At 40.6% G+C, this 17,231-nt stretch overlaps 1 protein-coding gene across 2 annotated transcripts; it reads left to right on the top strand.

Annotated features, from left to right (window-relative positions):
• On the top strand, positions 1 to 16,280 carry Prpf4 (pre-mRNA splicing tri-snRNP complex factor PRPF4). Of its 2 annotated transcripts, XM_004849540.3 has the most exons (14): positions 1 to 182; positions 975 to 1,152; positions 2,155 to 2,341; positions 6,150 to 6,237; positions 6,628 to 6,707; positions 6,858 to 6,951; positions 7,570 to 7,664; positions 8,722 to 8,780; positions 9,502 to 9,625; positions 11,393 to 11,482; positions 13,338 to 13,460; positions 13,566 to 13,673; positions 13,762 to 13,880; positions 14,404 to 16,280. In XM_004849540.3, the coding sequence occupies exons 1-14, from the start codon at positions 156 to 158 to the stop codon at positions 14,595 to 14,597; spliced, it is 1,566 nt and encodes a 521-aa protein (XP_004849597.1). In that variant the 5' UTR covers positions 1 to 155; the 3' UTR covers positions 14,598 to 16,280. The 2 variants fall into 2 exon arrangements, with proteins under 2 accessions (XP_004849597.1, XP_087038992.1); XM_087182866.1 differs by lacking the exons at positions 1 to 182; positions 975 to 1,152; positions 2,155 to 2,341; ... (1 more) ...; positions 6,628 to 6,707; positions 6,858 to 6,951 and having other exon boundaries at positions 8,683 to 8,780.
• Positions 16,281 to 17,231: the final 951 nt, after the last annotated feature.

The following is a 17,231-nucleotide window of genomic DNA, read 5'->3' as shown; positions in this document are numbered from 1 at the left end:
GACTTCCATCATGCCTCGCGCCTCCTATGTCACCGCCGCGTCCGTTTTGACTCACTTCCGGCTGGTGAAGCAATTCCGCTTTGCTGCGCGCGCAGTGGACTGTCTGAAACTTAGAGCGCGGCTTTCACTGGGGTTTCGCGGCCCCGGAGCTCGGCATGGCTTCTTCACGCGCCTCCTCCACGGTACAGAGCTCTGGATCTCAGTTCACTCTGGTGGGGAGCGCAGGGAGGGTGGGGGTGCCTGCAGGAATGGGCCGTTAGGAAGCAGACTTAAGGAAATTTGGGGCCGGAGAGAGAGACTGTGCGACTCCGATGTCCTAGAGAGTGGAGTAGTTTTTCTGATCTCCAAGCGCCTTCTTGTGCTGTAGCTCTCTGCACCTCTCCCACTGTGGCCCCGAACGATGAGCACTTCTTATGACTAGTCCAAAAACGGTGCTCTGAAATGGAGAAGTGTCTTGCCCAGGGTTTGTGTCCTGGGAATTTAATGCGGCCTCCTAACTCTCAGTTTACGCACATGAAAACGTTCGAAACGTATGGAGCAGTAACGTTGTTACTTGTCCCCGCTTAGCATTGTGTTGGTTATTTCAGTTATCCTTGATGTTTCTCAAGTGATGAGCAGTAAACTCAAGTATCATAAAGTCGATTGCACTTCCAGCAGAATGAACTAAACATGTTCCAAAGCAAACCTTTGATAGACAGTAACCAAGAGAACTTCACTAGTTTTATCGGCATCTTATTTTCTATCTGCCAAGTTTAAATGAGAGACTGAAACGCCCTGTCCCTACTCCCTCAAATCAGTGAAGAACAGCTTTACCTGAATAAAAGGCCTACCGCACTTAATTTGTTAATGTGTATAGTTTGACTTTAGGTTTGTGGACGAATTAGGAATCAAGCTCAGAATGATCATCCTTTGGGGGAAATCTGATAGATTGCTAAAATTAACCCGTAGATTAATCCAGGCCTTTGATTTAACAGGCAACCAAAACTAAAGCACCTGATGACTTAGTCGCTCCCGTTGTGAAGAAACCACACATCTATTATGGAAGTTTGGAAGAGAAGGAAAGGGAACGCCTCGCCAAGGGAGAGTCTGGGATTTTGGGAAAAGAAGGACTTAAAGCAGGCATTGAAGCAGGAAATATTAATATAACTTCTGGTAAGATGCAAATTACATGTCCATCATTACCTTTGGTGCTCCAATTTTCTGTAATACTTTCCCAAACTTAGGTACTGCTAGTTCTTAATGTCAAAAACTTCAGTTCTTAAACTTGCTGCTGTACATTTATACTTTGCCTACACTCCTCTTAGCATCATCCAGAGAATGTTTTTCTTACAGGCTTTTACACAGTTTTTCTTTCATGAGTTATTAGTAATTTAATCAAACAGTGCACATTTGGGTTCCAATTGATTCCGCGTGACTTCTAGAGATCAAATAGAGTTCTAGAATTGGCATGCAGCTAGAGTTCATAACATTCATAATATTTGTTCATAATATTCTTTTTTAGTTTTTCACTTACTATGCAAAATGAAAACTTTTTGGTACCAGGGATCGAACTCAGGGACTTGCACTTATTAGGCAGGCACTGGAACCACTGAGCTAAATCCCTGGCCCCATAAATTTTGTGTTGTTAACTGGACATATATAAGTTTTAATACAGCTATAAAATACATAATTTTCTTTCTGTAGATGAAGCTATGACATATATATTGTTTTCTCCATTTTTCGCTGTACATACTGGGGCTTGTTTGTTTGTTTTTGAGACAGGGTCTCACTATGTGATCCAGGCTGGTCTTGAACTCACTATGTAGCCCAGGCTGGCCTCAAACTTGCAGTGATCCTCCTGCCTCAACATCCTGAGTGCTGGAATTACAGGCATGTGGTACAATACCCACCTCAGTGTGCAAACTTGAGGATATCTTACCATGTCAGTAACAAAAGTTTTACTTTTTTTTTTTTGAAGACAGGGCCTTGCTATATAGTTCAGGCTGGTCTTGAACTCACTGTGTATCCCAGGCTGGCCTTGAACTCAAGGCACTTCTTCTGCCTCAGCCTCTGGAGTGCTGGGATTATAGGTATTCACCACCACACCCAGAAATTGTTTCTTTTCCCCATTTGAAGATCTGGTGACTGTACTGATTTTGCCTGTTCTTCTTATAGGAGAAGTATTTGAAATTGAAGAGCACATCAGTGAGCGACAGGCAGAAGTGTTGGCTGAATTTGAGAGAAGGAAGCGAGCTCGACAAATCAACGTTTCCACAGATGACTCAGAGGTCAAGGCTTGCCTCAGAGCCTTGGGGGAACCCATCACACTTTTTGGAGAGGGCCCTGCAGAAAGAAGAGAAAGGTGCCCTTTCTAAATATGTCCTCCTTTATTAATCACTGGGTTCTAGTTCCAAATCTGGTTGATCTTCTAGCTGAAACTTTAATGTCTGAGATAGTGCTAACAGTATCTTCGATTGTGTTTATATAGTTTAGCTTTTGGTCGCAGTCTTAGACCAGTTTTATTCCACTACTGATTTCTCTTTATAACTGTGAAGAGGATGCCAACATACTCCCTTCCCACTCCAGGATGAAATTTTGGGTTGGATAAACATTGTTGAGCTCTGAAAACTTTGATATCAGATGCAATCCATATTAGTGGAACATAATAAATATTTTTTGGATATAATTAAAAGGTGCTATCCTTGCATAATGCTCTTCTTGTGATTTTAAGGTTATGAAGTGTTAGTGAAGGGTTAATTGTATGCAATTATGAGGCTACCTTCTTGACTTTGTATCCTGATGGGATCCTCTCCATCATCAGGCTTCTTGGGAAGCTGGTTTATGTTTACATCAGTAAGGTTCTTATACCTCATTTATTCTTCAACCACTGCAACCTGATTAACCCTTATCACATGGAAATTGTGCTTTATAAAACTCATCAGCCCATCTTTACTAAAATAGCTCTAGTGTACTGGCAGATACTCCCACCTCAAAGTACTCCCTTTCCTTCTCTGCTCCTATTTCTTCAGCTCATTCTTCTCACTTTCGAAGCCTCTTTTTTCTCCCTGCCTCCCTCCTTGCCTCACCCCAGTGCTGGTTATTGAATTTAGGGCCTTATATATGCTAGGTAAGCATTCTACCACTGAGCTACATCCTCATCTCTTTTTTTAAAAATTTTACTTCTATTTAAATTTTGAGATGTAATCTTGCTAAGTTGCCCAGGTTGGCCTTGAATTTGCAGTCTTCCTACCTCATTCTTCCAAGTAGCTGAGATTATAGGTGGGCATCACTATGTTTGGCTTCTTGCCTAGCATTTATAGCCTGCAGGTCTTTGCCTTATGCTATACTCACTCTAGGCCAGTGATGGCAAACCTTTTAGAACTTTCAGTGGTAACAGCCATCTCCAGGACGTGTGCAACCACCACTGCTCTTAAGTCTACATCTGTGGTATCATTTACTATGTATAACCTACAGACTCCCTGTAGTTCAGGCTCTTCAAACATGAGATATCTAAATTGAAGTCTGTGCCCCACCTCCTGTTTGCAGATGGCACTACCTTTCACACAGTTCTTAGCTGACAACCTACCTGACCTCCTTTTTTATCCACCGGCAAAATCCTGTCTGTCTTACTAGTGAAGTGTTCTTCCAGTCTGTCTTTGCTCTGTCTCCATATGCTTTCATATCTAGACTGTTGTGCTATCTGCAGATGTGTTAATTTCTTGCTTAAAATCCTACAGTGTCTGGGCCTAGGAATATTGCTCAGTGATAGAACACTTGTATAGCATGTGCAAGGTCCTGGGCTTGATCACCACTACCACAAAAAAATAAAATGAATCCTAGAGGGTCTTCCCATTACCCTTGAGGTAAAAAAAAAAACCAAAAAATTATCTTCAATAGAGCCTGCAGTCTTACCTTGTAGCACTCTTGTCAATTTACTAGACTAGCTGTATGGGTTTCCCAGAATACTCAAGTTCTTTTACTGTATTTCCACTTGATTTTCTCTTTTTGTTCTCTCTTGCCTTTTAGGGCCTTTTAATTCTTTGGTTCAGCATAAATACCACCTGTTCTAAGCCTAGTTAGAACTAGTGTAGTTAACACCTGGCCCCTTGCAAAGTATGTCCCTCTGTTTTCTATCAAAGTACATTATTTTAGGGCCGGGTCTTTAGCTCAGTGGTTTTGCAGCCTGCTGCGCAAGCTGAAGGACCCGAGTTCAATCCCTGGTACCAAAGGAAAAAAAAACAAAACAAAAGTACATTATTTTTATTAGCTTTTTATTGTTGTTTATTCCCTTCTCCGCCGGCAAAGTCTGTCTTATTTCATTATTATATCCCTTAGATGAATGCCTTGAATCCCTACTGCCACCATCTTAATTCAAGTCTACCAGTATGACTCAGAAAAATTCTGCAGCTGTATAGTCTCATTTCCCAGCCTTTATTTTTCCCTCTTAAGACTCTTCTTTCTACTGTTCTAGAGATTTTTCTCAAATGTAGGTTTGGGGTTTTTTTTAATACCGGCATTGAACTCAGGACCTTGTACTTGCAAGACAGGTGGTGGAACCACTGAGCTAAATCCCTGGCCCATCAGATGTAAACCCTCCTTAGCATACGTTAAGAGCGCTCAGTGACCTGGCCCCTACTAACTTTCCAGCCTTATCCTCCACCACTCGTTTTATATTCCATGCTCAGCTGTCCTGAACTACATGTGATTCAAAGCTCAACAAGCCTCCAGACCTTTGCATTAGTTTGACCCTCTGCCTCTGTTGTCATTTTCCCATTTTTGATCCCTTGACCTGACAAGAACTCAGTTTAGGTTAACATCTTTTCTCTGAAACCTTCCCTGATTGTCCACACCTATGTTTCGTTCCCTTTTTGTATTCTCCTTTAACACTATGCCTACCAATGTCATAACACTTATTGTAATGTGCTGTAGTTCTGTTACTTTCTCTCTTCCTCCTAGAACTATGCTACTTGAAATTTGTAACTATCTCTTAGTCATTGTTGTATACTTAACACCTGGGTAAGGACACACCACAGTGTGACATTCAGTGAAATGTGGTTGTCTTAGACCAGATAGTGGCAGTGTACAGGCTAGGAGACTCTAAATGTAAGAGGATAATTGCTTACGGTTGGATTTAGAGAATCTTGAAATAAAAATTGAAAGATATCACACTAGCCCTGGGGATTTAGCTCAGTGGTTCCGCTGCCTGCCTCGCAAACGCAAGGTCCCGAGTTTGATCCCTGCTGCCGAAAAAAAGAAAAGAAAGATATCACACTGAAGTTGAGCATGGTGGCACACACCTGTAACTGTAGCACTTTGAGATGTTTTTTTTTTTTGAGACAGGGTCTCGGTATATAGTTCAGGCTGGTCTTGAACTCAGTGATGCACCTGCCTTGGCCTCCCAAGTACCGAGATTACAGGTATCCACCACCATACCCTCCCACTTTGGGATGCTGAGCAGGAGGATTGCAAGTTCAAGCTCAACCTGGGCAACTTAGTGACTTAGCAAGACTCTAATCTCAAAATTTAAAAAGGCAGTGGGGGGTGGGGCGCATCATACTGAAAGTTTAGGCATGCCCACTTAACACATAAAGACAATTGCTGGAAGTTTGATTGATAAGAGTAATAAGTAGACAGTATTTCCCCCTTCCCTGTGGTTTTCTTGTCCATGGTTTCAGTTATCCAGTCACCCACAGTCCAAAAATATTAAGTGGAAAATTACAGAAATGAACAATTTATGTTTTAATGATTGTACACCGTTCTCAGTAACATGAAAATCTTGCACCCTGCTCCATGCCACCCAGAAGGAAAATCATCTGTTTCTCATATTCATGCTATAGGGCAATCATTGGTATGTGTGGTACAATAAAATATTTTGAGGGGGTGGAGAGAAGAGACCACATTCACATAGCTTTTATTACAGGGTATTGTTAGTTGGTCTAACTGTTGATTCCCTATGATGCCTAATGTATGAATTAAACTTAGTCATAGGTATGTATGAATAGAAAAAAATGCAGTGTATGTAGAGGTCAGTACTCCCCATGGTTTCTGACATTTCAGCATTCACTGGACCTTGAGACATATCACCTTGGGGAGAGGGGTCGGGAGGGACAGCTGCATCTTTGACAGTCTTAACCACAACCAAGTTTGTATTCTCATCTTTTGGGTTACAGGTTAAGAAATATTCTCTCAGTGGTCGGTACTGATGCCTTAAAAAAGACAAAAAAAGATGATGAAAAGTCTAAGAAGTCCAAAGAAGAGGTAAAATATGTTTGGCTTCCCAGTGTAAACAAGAAAAAGGAAGGGCTGCTCTTTTTTTCTGTTTTCAAGTGGTTTTCTTGGAGGAGGAGGAAAATGTTTTTGAAGGTTCTACCGTTCAGGAATACTTGTGGACAATAGTTTGTGATTCTTGTGTGAATGTGAATGAAGCTACCTGAGTTTTCAGAAAAGAACTATAGTACCCTTGGTGTAACTCAAGAAATTATCTAATAAGACATCATAGAAAGAAATGCAGTAGAAAGTCCATATGTCTGACTTCATCCTATTACTGAACTAACTCACCTTCTTTGTAGGAAGTTACACTATAGGGTACAGCTGTGGGAGGCACAGGTGTGCTTTACTTAACTTTTCTGCTCTTGATTTGCCCTCCAGTATCAGCAAACCTGGTACCATGAAGGACCAAACAGCCTGAAGGTGGCTAGACTGTGGATCGCTAATTATTCACTGCCTAGGTAAGCAGAGTGGCTAGAAGAAAGAAACTTACTCTTTTGCAAGCTGAGGTTTGGCTTTGTGTCGGTGGTTATGTGAAATTAAGTTATAGTTATGTGCAAACCCTCATTGGCCATCCCTTTGCTGTTGGTAATAATGCTTTTGTTTCACAGGGCAATGAAACGCTTGGAAGAAGCCCGTCTCCATAAAGAGATTCCTGAGACAACTAGAACATCCCAGATGCAAGAGCTGCACAAATCCCTCCGGGTAAGGTGTTCTCAGTGATTGTCCGATATCTTATCTTATTAGATTTTTCTAGATTTTTCTACTTTGGTCCATGTTGAGTTAAAAGTAAAGGCAGCTACAGTTGTTTCTCCCTGCTGGAGCTGTTGCAGTATGGGTGGCACCATCAGTTAAGACAACAGGAAAGGACTATGCTTTGTATTCAGCACAGGCCGATGTATTGTGTCTTTGTATTCAGCACAGGTTCTGCTTTTGATTTCTTTCTTTTTGTATGTCACACCTGTTTTAAATCTCTCCAAGGGTTTCTGTTTATATGTAGCTACACAGAAATTACTGATAATAAGACCAGAAAGCTAAATTTGCAAATAAGCCTTGATTTCATTCATTCTTTAACATAAGTGTCTCCTAACAAAAGTGTAAGAGTCTTGGAATGGGTTAAAACTGAAAAGGTAGGGGCTGGGGATTTAGCTCAGTGGTTCAATGCCTGCCTCGAAAGTGCAAGGACCCAAGTTTGATCCCCGGTACCAAAAAAAACAAACAAACAAACTGAAAGGTAGGCGGGTAGGCTGGTTGGTGGAAAAGCCAAGGAACTTTTGAACTAGCCTATTAATGATCATTTGTCTTTTTTTTTTCTTTTTTAAGTCTTTGAATAATTTCTGCAGCCAAATTGGGGATGATCGGCCTATTTCCTACTGTCACTTTAGTCCCAATTCCAAAATGCTGGCCACAGCTTGTTGGTAAGTTCTGTTTTATTAAATGGGGGACAAGCTGAGAAAAAAAAAAAAAATCTGTCTTAGCTATTTATTTTTCCTCTGCCTTTTGTGGTTGCACCAAACTACAAATGCTAGGGCTCTACCTGCTGTGTAATAAGACATAGGCTTTGTTTAAAGTTCTTGCTGTTTACCGGACCCCAGAGATCCATGGCATATAGCAGTCTGTCATGTTCTCAACACTGGCACATTGGAGATAGTGAGTTTATAGACCAAGTTCTGTGATCTAGCTAAGATACATAATCCCATTAAGCTTCAGTGTTCTCTTCTGTAAAGTAGGGTGAGATAGTGTTTGTGAAGCATTTTGCCTTGATGGTGCCTAGTATGCAGTAAGGACTCAATAAATCTTCATTAATGGTTTCATTTGTTTTCTCCTACCACCACATGCACAAAACTCTTAGGATGTTGTAACTTTGTTGTTTTACTTTGGTTTTGCTTGGGGGTGCGGGGAAGACTTACATTGAATACACAGGAACTACTTAACGAGGCAGAAATTGAGATGGTGATTCAAGAAAAAGCCAAGGATCTGTGCAGATCACCCTACCTCTCCCAGCCTCAGTTACCATAACTGTAAAATAGAAATGGTTATTCTTGCCTATCTACCTCACAGGTTGTTACAAAGATCTTTTGAGATCGTATATATACTGTATAAAAGAGATTTCTTAGGAAATCCAAATCAAAGGTATTTTTTCATTTAAGTATTTTCTAGGTGGCAAAATGCGATTCAAATTTGAGATAGTATCATTTTAAATAGGTAATTTGTCCTGTCCCCCCTCACAGTTTGATCCAAAAGTTAAGAAGAATAGCAACTTGTGTACATTACAGTTGAGTAGAGGCTTCTAGTTGCCTCTCCTAGCTTATCTCTTTCCTCTGTAACACTTCACATTATGAGCTTTTTCTTTTTTCTGTCTGCCACTATAAAGTGTATGGGGGTGAGAAGAGATTGTCCTTTATTAATATTACCAAGATACCTTTTCCTTCCCAGACCAACCCTGGCTGAGATGCTTTCCTTTGTGTTTGATAGGAGTGGGCTTTGCAAGCTCTGGTCTGTTCCTGATTGTAACCTCCTTCACACCCTTCGAGGTAAGTTAGAATCTTGTTTAGATCACAGTCTTTTTCCCAGCATCAACTCTGATAAGCAGTAAAACTGCCTGATACACACCATGCTGCATTGACTTTTCTTAAAATTAATTGGTTAATTAATTTCTTCCTTCCTCCCTCCCTTCCTGTCTCTTTTTCTTTCCTTTGTTCCTTTTCTTTCTTTCCTTCTTAGATGAGGACTTGTGCAATTACCCATGATTGAAATCATGATCCCCTTGCCTCTTCCTCCTGAGTAGCTGAGATTAAGGGCACGCATCACCAGTTGATTCTTGATTTGATTTAACATGGTTTGGTTTTCTTAGACCACAAGGCCAGACTGTAGTGACTTTGTTACAGCTTTCACCTCGTGTCCAGCCACTCTTGGCATTTCCGGAACAGTGTTTAAACCAAAAAGCACAGGGGTTTTCTTTGTTTTACTTTTTAAATTTAAATGTTCATTTTGAATAGTTTCCCCCCCTCGCCCTTTACTGGGAATCCAATTCAGGACCTTGCACTTGCCAGGCAGGCATGGCGCCACTGAGCTACATTCCCAGCCCTGAATAGTTCTTTTTTAATAGTTGAATAATAGTTACTTTAATATTCAATGTCCTCTCTTGTTCCCTAATATAAACTTATTTGTACTGCAGTACTCATAGTCTTTATTTTGCACGTAGATTATAAAAAGACAAGAACCCATTAACTTTCACCTCTTACACTTCTTTAGGCCATAATACAAATGTAGGAGCAGTTGTATTTCATCCCAAGTCCACTGTCTCATTGGACCAAAAAGATGTCAACCTGGCTTCTTGTGCTGCTGATGGTTCTGTGAAGCTTTGGAGTCTTGACAGGTATTGTCATTCTCAGTCCATATTGCCATCCCTGAAGTTGGTAGGTGATTAGCTGCCCTTAGGACCTGAGGCATTAACCCCAGAGATAATGCAGGAGTCAGTATAATATAATGTGAAAATAGAATGGACATTTCTTTCTTAGACCTCTTCTTACCACCAGAGATGTTCCAGGTTTTTCTTAAATGTTAACTTTGGGCCTCAATTTTTTTTTTTCTTTTCTTTTTTCGGTACCGGGAATCAAACTCAGGACCTTGTGCTTACCAGGCAGGTGCAGCACCACTCAATCCCCGGCCCAGGCCTCAATTTTTTGTCTCTAGCATGGTGACCATTGTTCCTGGCTCCAGTTATTATGGAAAGATCTAAACTACCTCCTACACAGTAGATTAACATTGGAAAACGCCCTGTTTGGTAGAAGCCTGGAGATGCTAGTCTTGGCAGCCTATTGGCTCTTAACACACAGTCACAGGGGAGAAGAGAGCAGGGTTCTGTCTGGTATTGCCAAGGAACACTCCAGGTACTAGCGTCATCTTTTTCCTAGGATGTATTTTCCAACTACCACAGGTTTGTTTTTTTTTAATGTTATTTTTACTAGTCATCGGTTCCCTCCCCCACACCCCCCCAAGATTTTAGAAGCACCTTGTTGGCTAAAATATGAATTTGGTTGCTTAATTTTCTTTCTTTGGGAAAACACAGGAAGGTTTTTATTTCTTAGCTTTTTAAAAAGCTAATTAGTATCTCCACTCCTTGCCAGACTGGGTCTTACCTATGAGCACAGCAAGTTTTAATTGGCTTTGGTAATACTTAGCAGTGTTTATTCCCCTAGGGCTCTGGTTAGTTCCATGTGTGCACATTGATAAAAGTTGCCTTTTTTAATTACCCTCTTTAGAGTTCATGTTTACTTCCTTTCACTGGTGTTTCAGATCTTTTCTGTGGTTGCTGGGTAGCTGACTTTAATGACCATCAAAAAAGAGGCAAAGCCTCTGTCTGCTTAGGAGTTCCTTTTTCCATTTGCATCCTTGAATTGTCCCAAGATTTGAGAAAGATTTACCAAAACTATTTAATTTCTGTACCCTCCTATCTTTACCATCGTTTTCTTTCTAGGATTCAAGCACTGCTTTGGTGCTTTATCAGGCTAACGTATACCATTAAGAACTTGTTAGCACAGTGAATCGAAGATAGTGGTCAGTTTGCCCTGTAGGTACATGAAATTATCTCAAATTTTTTGTTTTATTTTTGAAACAGAGTCAGTGTACCCTCAGGCTGCCTTGCACTCACTATGTAATCCAGGCTAGTCTCAAACTCATGGCAATCCTCCTGCCTCAGCCTCCTGAGTACTGAGACTACAGGTATGAGCCACCATGCCCAGCCACTATCCCAAATCTTTTAAACCTTGCATAGTGACCTAAATTATTGTTAACCTTAATGTGGAAGATTTTGTTTATTTCTTTTGTCTTTGCTTTTCTGGGTGTTGAATCCAGGTCATGTTAGGCAAGCCCTTTACCACTAAGCCACACCCTTGCCTAGGCCAAATTTTTTTTTTTTGTACTGGGGCTCAAACTCAGGACCTTGCACTTTCAAGGCACGCTGCGACACCACTGAGCTAAATCCCTGGCCCAGCCCTAATATTTTAACAGATTGTATGTGTCGTTACACTTCAGTCTCAACTTACACAGAGTGGCTTTCTCTGTGCAACAGTACATAAATTCAGTGACTATTTACAGGTCTTACAAAACCGTTCACTTACATGTATGTTTGGTTCCTTTTCAGTGATGAACCAGTGGCAGATATTGAAGGCCATACAGTGCGAGTGGCCCGAGTAATGTGGCATCCATCGGGACGTTTCCTGGGCACCACCTGGTAACCCCCCACTTTCTGTTCTATTCATACAGGCCTATGGTGTTTTATTAACATGTTTAGTTACCTGCTGGGTAAATTTTTCAAGCGAGTTCTCTTCAGATAGGACTTTCTTGGGCTGCAGTGAATCAGGAGAATGTGTATGATATAGGGAGAGCTAAGTGTATTTGCTTTTAAATTGCCACAAGTGAGTTAGGTGTAATTTTTTCCCCTGCACATAGTATTAAATCTCTGCCAACAAATCAGTTTCCCTTTCTGGTTCTGTAAATTCAGTGAGACTAGGATCTGTTAAAGAACTTTTCCTTTGAGGTAAAATTAACACAGTGGAATGGATCTTTTGAAGTTTACAATTTGATCTTCTCACATGGCATTGTACCTGTGTGACCCACATCCCTGACAATATACAGAATTTCTATCACCCAGAAAAGTTCAGTCATGCCCCTTCTTAGTCTGTTCCCCTTTCCAAAGAAACCACTGATCTGATCTCTGTCATTATAAATTCCATCCATTCATATTCTGTGAACTCATTTATGTCTGGTTCTTTTCACTTAGTGGAACACTTTTAAGGCTCATTCCTGTTGTTGCATGTATCAGTAGTTCCTGTTTGTTGCTAAGGAATAGTTTATTGTGTGTGCTGCAGCTTAGCCATTCTCATCTTGATGGACACTTGTGCTTGTTTCCACTTTTTGGTGAGTCAGACTAAAGCTGTTAAAAATATTCTTGTGCGAGGCGTTTCATGGACATATGCTTTTCTTTCCTTTCTCTTGTGTAAACATCTCGGAGTACAATTGCTGGATCATAGGGTAGATGCATACTTAACTTTTTTTTTTTTTGGTACCAGGGATCGAACTTGGGTCCTTGCGCTTGCGTAGCAGGCGGTGAAACCACTGAGCTAAATTCCCGGCCCTGCGTACTTAACTGTTTTAAACTTGCAAGCAGTTTTTCAAAGCGGTTGTACAGTATTATATTCCCAAAGTTTTGGATGCTTCACTTCTTCCCAACATTAGATGTCATCACTCTTTAACATTTTACCCAGTGTAAAATCAAGTGTGTGGTGATACCTTCTGGGTATTTTTGTTTTGATTTGGTTTTTGGGTTTTGTTTTTGGTTTTTGTTGTTTTGCAGTACTGGGGATTGAACCCAGTATTTTCACACTTTCATTTTTTATTTTTGAGACAGGATCTTGCTAAGTTGCCCAGGCTGGGCTCAAACTTGCAGTCCTCCTGCCTCAGACTCCCACAGTTTTGTGATTACAGGTGTGTATTAACACACCCAGATTTGTTACTAATTCATACTGCCCTGGTAACTATTCGTATTGAGTACTTTGTCACTTGATTACTGATCATTTGCATATCCTTTTTTTTTGTCTTTATTTCCATGTGCATAGCCAGTTCCACCAGCATGTACTAAGGAGGCTTTTCTTTCTCTATTGAATTACATTGGTGTCCTTGTTGAAAACATTTGACTGTGTATGTGTCCAGGTCTGTTTCTGTACTCTCTGTTCCCTTCCATTGATCTCTTTGTCTCTTTGATTTCTGTATGCACAACATCCAGTTTCTATAGATTCAGTGAAGGAAGGGACATAACAGTGGAATGAAGGAAGAACAAAAGACAATAGAATCCTGGCAGGATGAATCTTAGGAATTCTGTTCTTAAATTAATCCACTGGAATGGATTAATAGGAAGTCCATGGTTTCCTGGTTAGTACCTAAGACAGATAGGCTTAGTTCTTATTAATATGGCCACATGGTTTCACAAGTATAAGTTAAGCTACAGTTATTTATAGTACCTTGGAGAAATTGACTCATTTTGCTGGTTGACTATAATACAGTTTTGTTTTGTTTTGTTTTGTTTAAAGCTATGATCGTTCGTGGCGCTTATGGGATTTGGAGGCTCAAGAGGAGATCCTGCACCAGGAAGGCCATAGCATGGGTGTATATGACATTGCCTTCCATCAAGATGGCTCTTTGGCTGGCACTGGGTAAGGCTCCTTCAACAAAACCAAGGGCAGCTCAGTAGTCTCACCTCCTACATATGCTTGCTTCCACAGAAAACTGGATACAGTGTTTATGTATTATTCCATCAGGGGACTGGATGCTTTTGGTCGAGTTTGGGACCTGCGCACAGGACGTTGCATCATGTTCCTAGAAGGCCACCTCAAGGAAATCTATGGAATAAGTTTCTCCCCCAATGGGTAAAATGAGCTTGCTAATGGAGGGGTTGAGAGAGTTCTTTAGACAATACTGTTTGTTTCTAACTTTGATAATGCACCTGATCCACAGCTACCACATTGCAACTGGAAGTGGTGACAACACCTGCAAAGTCTGGGACCTTCGACAGCGGCGCTGCATCTATACCATCCCTGCCCATCAGAACTTAGTGACTGGGGTCAAGTTTGAGCGTAAGCTTACCTCCTGTTTTAGGCCTAAACACCAGACAAGGATTGTGCTTTCTTGGAACACAGGCCAGGCTTTAGCTTAGCCAAGAAGTGGAAGAGGATATAATTTGATCTCTGTTAAAGGAGCAAATTATTATTCTTTTCCTTCATGCCATATCCCTAAACTGAGCTATGGTAAAGAATGCTTCTTGTTGCCAGGAAGTAACAGACTTCCATGAATGCTTTACTTCATTCTTTCCTCCGTGGACATTCTTAGCACTGGATTGTTAATATTACTTTACAGTGTTTATCTACCTGAGAAAGAGCCTAAAGTTCTTAATAATGTTACTTTTCAGTCTGCCTGTGGTTGTCCCCTTTTCCTGGAAACCTAGTAGGAATATAGAATCAGTATGTTGGGTCTTTCTGAATGTAGAAATAACCTTCTTTTTCAAAATAGTATGTTTAGGCAGATTATTATGCTTCTGTTTTCTTAAGCTCTTTTAAATACTTGAATCCTTCTAACGTCTCCCTTTTTTCTCTTCCATAGCTATCCATGGGAACTTCTTGCTCACAGGCGCCTATGATAACACAGCCAAGATCTGGACCCACCCAGGCTGGTCCCCACTGAAGACTCTGGCAGGCCATGAAGGCAAAGTGATGGGCCTGGACATTTCTTCTGATGGGCAGCTCATAGCCACTTGCTCATATGATAGGACCTTCAAGCTCTGGGTGGCTGAGTAGGCAAGGCCTTTGGAGAAGGACTCACATCAAGCTGCCCCTTAGAAGCCATTTCCCTCAAAAGAAAAGAATTGATGTATTTTATTTTGTTCTGTCATGTGTCCTGCCAATTACCAAGTATAGATGCTCAATAGAATTGGTTTTCATGTCAGCTCCCAGGCAGGCAGCCCAGTCCCTACATGGTGGCAAATCCATTTCATGGTTGAAAATTTAATTCTCATCCTCAGGCCTTGCCACGAACTAGGTAGACATTGTTTTTTTATTAATCTTTGTTTAAATGTTCTACCATCTTCCTCATAGCACTCAAAATTGTGACTATTTTGCATTTCTAGTTCTCAAAAACATGCCTTTTCATAACATGGTTGCATGTTTCATGACTCCATGTGATCCATCCAGCAAGAAGGTGGCTGGACTGTATTCCAGAAGCCCTGGTATAACAAGGAGCATCTCACCACTCTGGTTGAACAATGCCTGACCTACAGCAAGCCTCTTTCCCCTCCTTGCAAATGAGAGGTGAAGCAGTAGACTGCAGCTAAGCTGGTGATCATGCAGGAAAGAAGATTGGATACTTCCTGTGGAATTCACTTGGAATGCTAACTGCATCAGGAAACTCAGAACCAAACATTGCCTTGGTCAGAAAATGCCTTCCTATTTTGCTTTAAGTTTGTCATCCTTCCTGTTACCCTAAAACACGGCCATTGTGTCAAGATTCAAAGAAATTTTTGGAATTGTACAGCTCTATTGTACAGCTTCTTTTCTGTTGGTTAAAGGATGGACTTCATGTATTAAAGTCTATTTCATGTCCAAGTACCTGGAAAAAATCCCTAGTGGGCATTCCTAAACATGAACCTTTTTTTCCTACATATTTGCTAAGAGTGAAATCTTACCATAAAAAAACTGTTCCTTAAAAAATTATTCTCTAGGGCCGGGAATTTAGCTCAGTGGTTCTGCCACCTGCCCCACAAGCATAAGGACCCGACCTTGATCCCCCATACCAAAAAAAAATTATTTTCCAGGGGCCTGGGGATATAGCTCAGTAGTAGGGTATATGAAGCCCTAGATTTCAATGCCCAGCACCCAAAAAATTCTGAAGTTAATAATTTCCTGAATTCTAGCCATTAATCCAAGGAGGTCTTTTTCTTAAAATCTAGAATGACTTCAGATGTGGATTACTCCAGTTTCTGTCTCCTGGATAAGTACTCTTGTTCTTATCCTTTAAAATAGAGTGTAAGAGCTGTTGGACTCATAGGCCAGGCTATAGCTGTATGTGGACTCCGTAATTATTTATCAGTTGTGTAGTGATTACCTCTACCTCTTTCCACCCCACATACACATCCTCTGGACTCTGAAATGATAGTAAATTTACACACAAGTAGAGGAATTTGGAAGAAGAAAGTACATATAGAGAAGAATTAAGGGCTTTATAATAGCTTCCCCTTGAATATTCAAAACCCTTTTCATTTGCTGTTCCAAAGGGATTGAGGATAGTCTAGCCTCTATTCTGAAATTATGAATGTGTGATTGTAGCTAAACATACTGTTTTTAATCTGATTTCAATTATAACCAAATAGTTGCATTTCCTGTATAGTTGTTAAGCCTTGGAATTCTGACGTCTACTCCCCTGTTGGATACTTTGAGTTCTATTTCTAATATGGTTTGCCATAAAAAGAAACTTTTTTTTCATTACCATTTTTGTAGTTATCTGTAAAATAATGATGGACATTGGTGTATTAGCATGTAACAGATACAGTATGCTAACAAAGATTTTCCATTTCTCAGGTTTAAATTTTACTGTTAGTTCCCTTAGACCTGTCTTGTTTTTTGGTGGTTCCCAAAGGGTAACGTGGGCTAAAACATCTCGTCTAACCCTTTGGCAGAATGTTTGGTGGAATAACCATTTCTTCAAACATCATTGTAAAAGATGGTTTGCTGAGAAACCCAAAGCCAGATGTAGCATTTCATGATGACTGTCACAAAGAAATTATGACATCATAGCCACCGCTTAACAGAATCCTTCCTTCCTGCATAATGTACCAGGCGTATTTGACATATTGTTTGACCCTCACAATCATGAATTTATTCCCTTTTTATAAGGAAAACTGATGCTTAAAGAAGTAGCTTGTTCAAGATTACCTACTTAGTAAATGGTGAAACTGAATTTGAGCCCTCGTCTGTTTAACCTTTTTTGATCTTACAAAGAGACTACAGGGCTGAGTACATTGGCCACCCTGGCAACAAGACCATTACAGCCAGTATGGCCCACTTGCTGTACAAAGTTTTGTAACACTGCCCTATCAGTAAGTCACTTACTGTCTGACATTATGCCAAATGGAGTTAATTTCACTGTTGCTGCCTTGTGAACTTAGGAGCAGCCTATTGTGTTGTTCAACAAGATGACTATTTGCATTTTGCATTTAACTGACACTTAATTGATCATAGCAGCAGGTCTCAAATGTCCCTAACCTCTGCACTAAACACACAAATACCCTCTTTGTTGAATATGAAAGGTGTTCCCACACATTTCCAAATGCCCTGCCAGAGTGGGAGTGACCCAACATTAGAACTACTGGATGTGAAAACAGAAGATGCTGTGATATTTTAAGTATATCTTCCCTATCTGAAGTAACTCAGACCTAT

This window comes from Heterocephalus glaber, unplaced genomic scaffold, assembly GCF_053883595.1.
Source record: "Heterocephalus glaber isolate CG9 unplaced genomic scaffold, H.glaber_assembly_v1.0 deba00001479, whole genome shotgun sequence".
Taxonomy (NCBI): domain Eukaryota; kingdom Metazoa; phylum Chordata; class Mammalia; order Rodentia; family Bathyergidae; genus Heterocephalus; species Heterocephalus glaber.
Note: the sequence above shows the minus strand (reverse complement) of the source record. Positions and strands in the feature narration are given on the sequence as shown.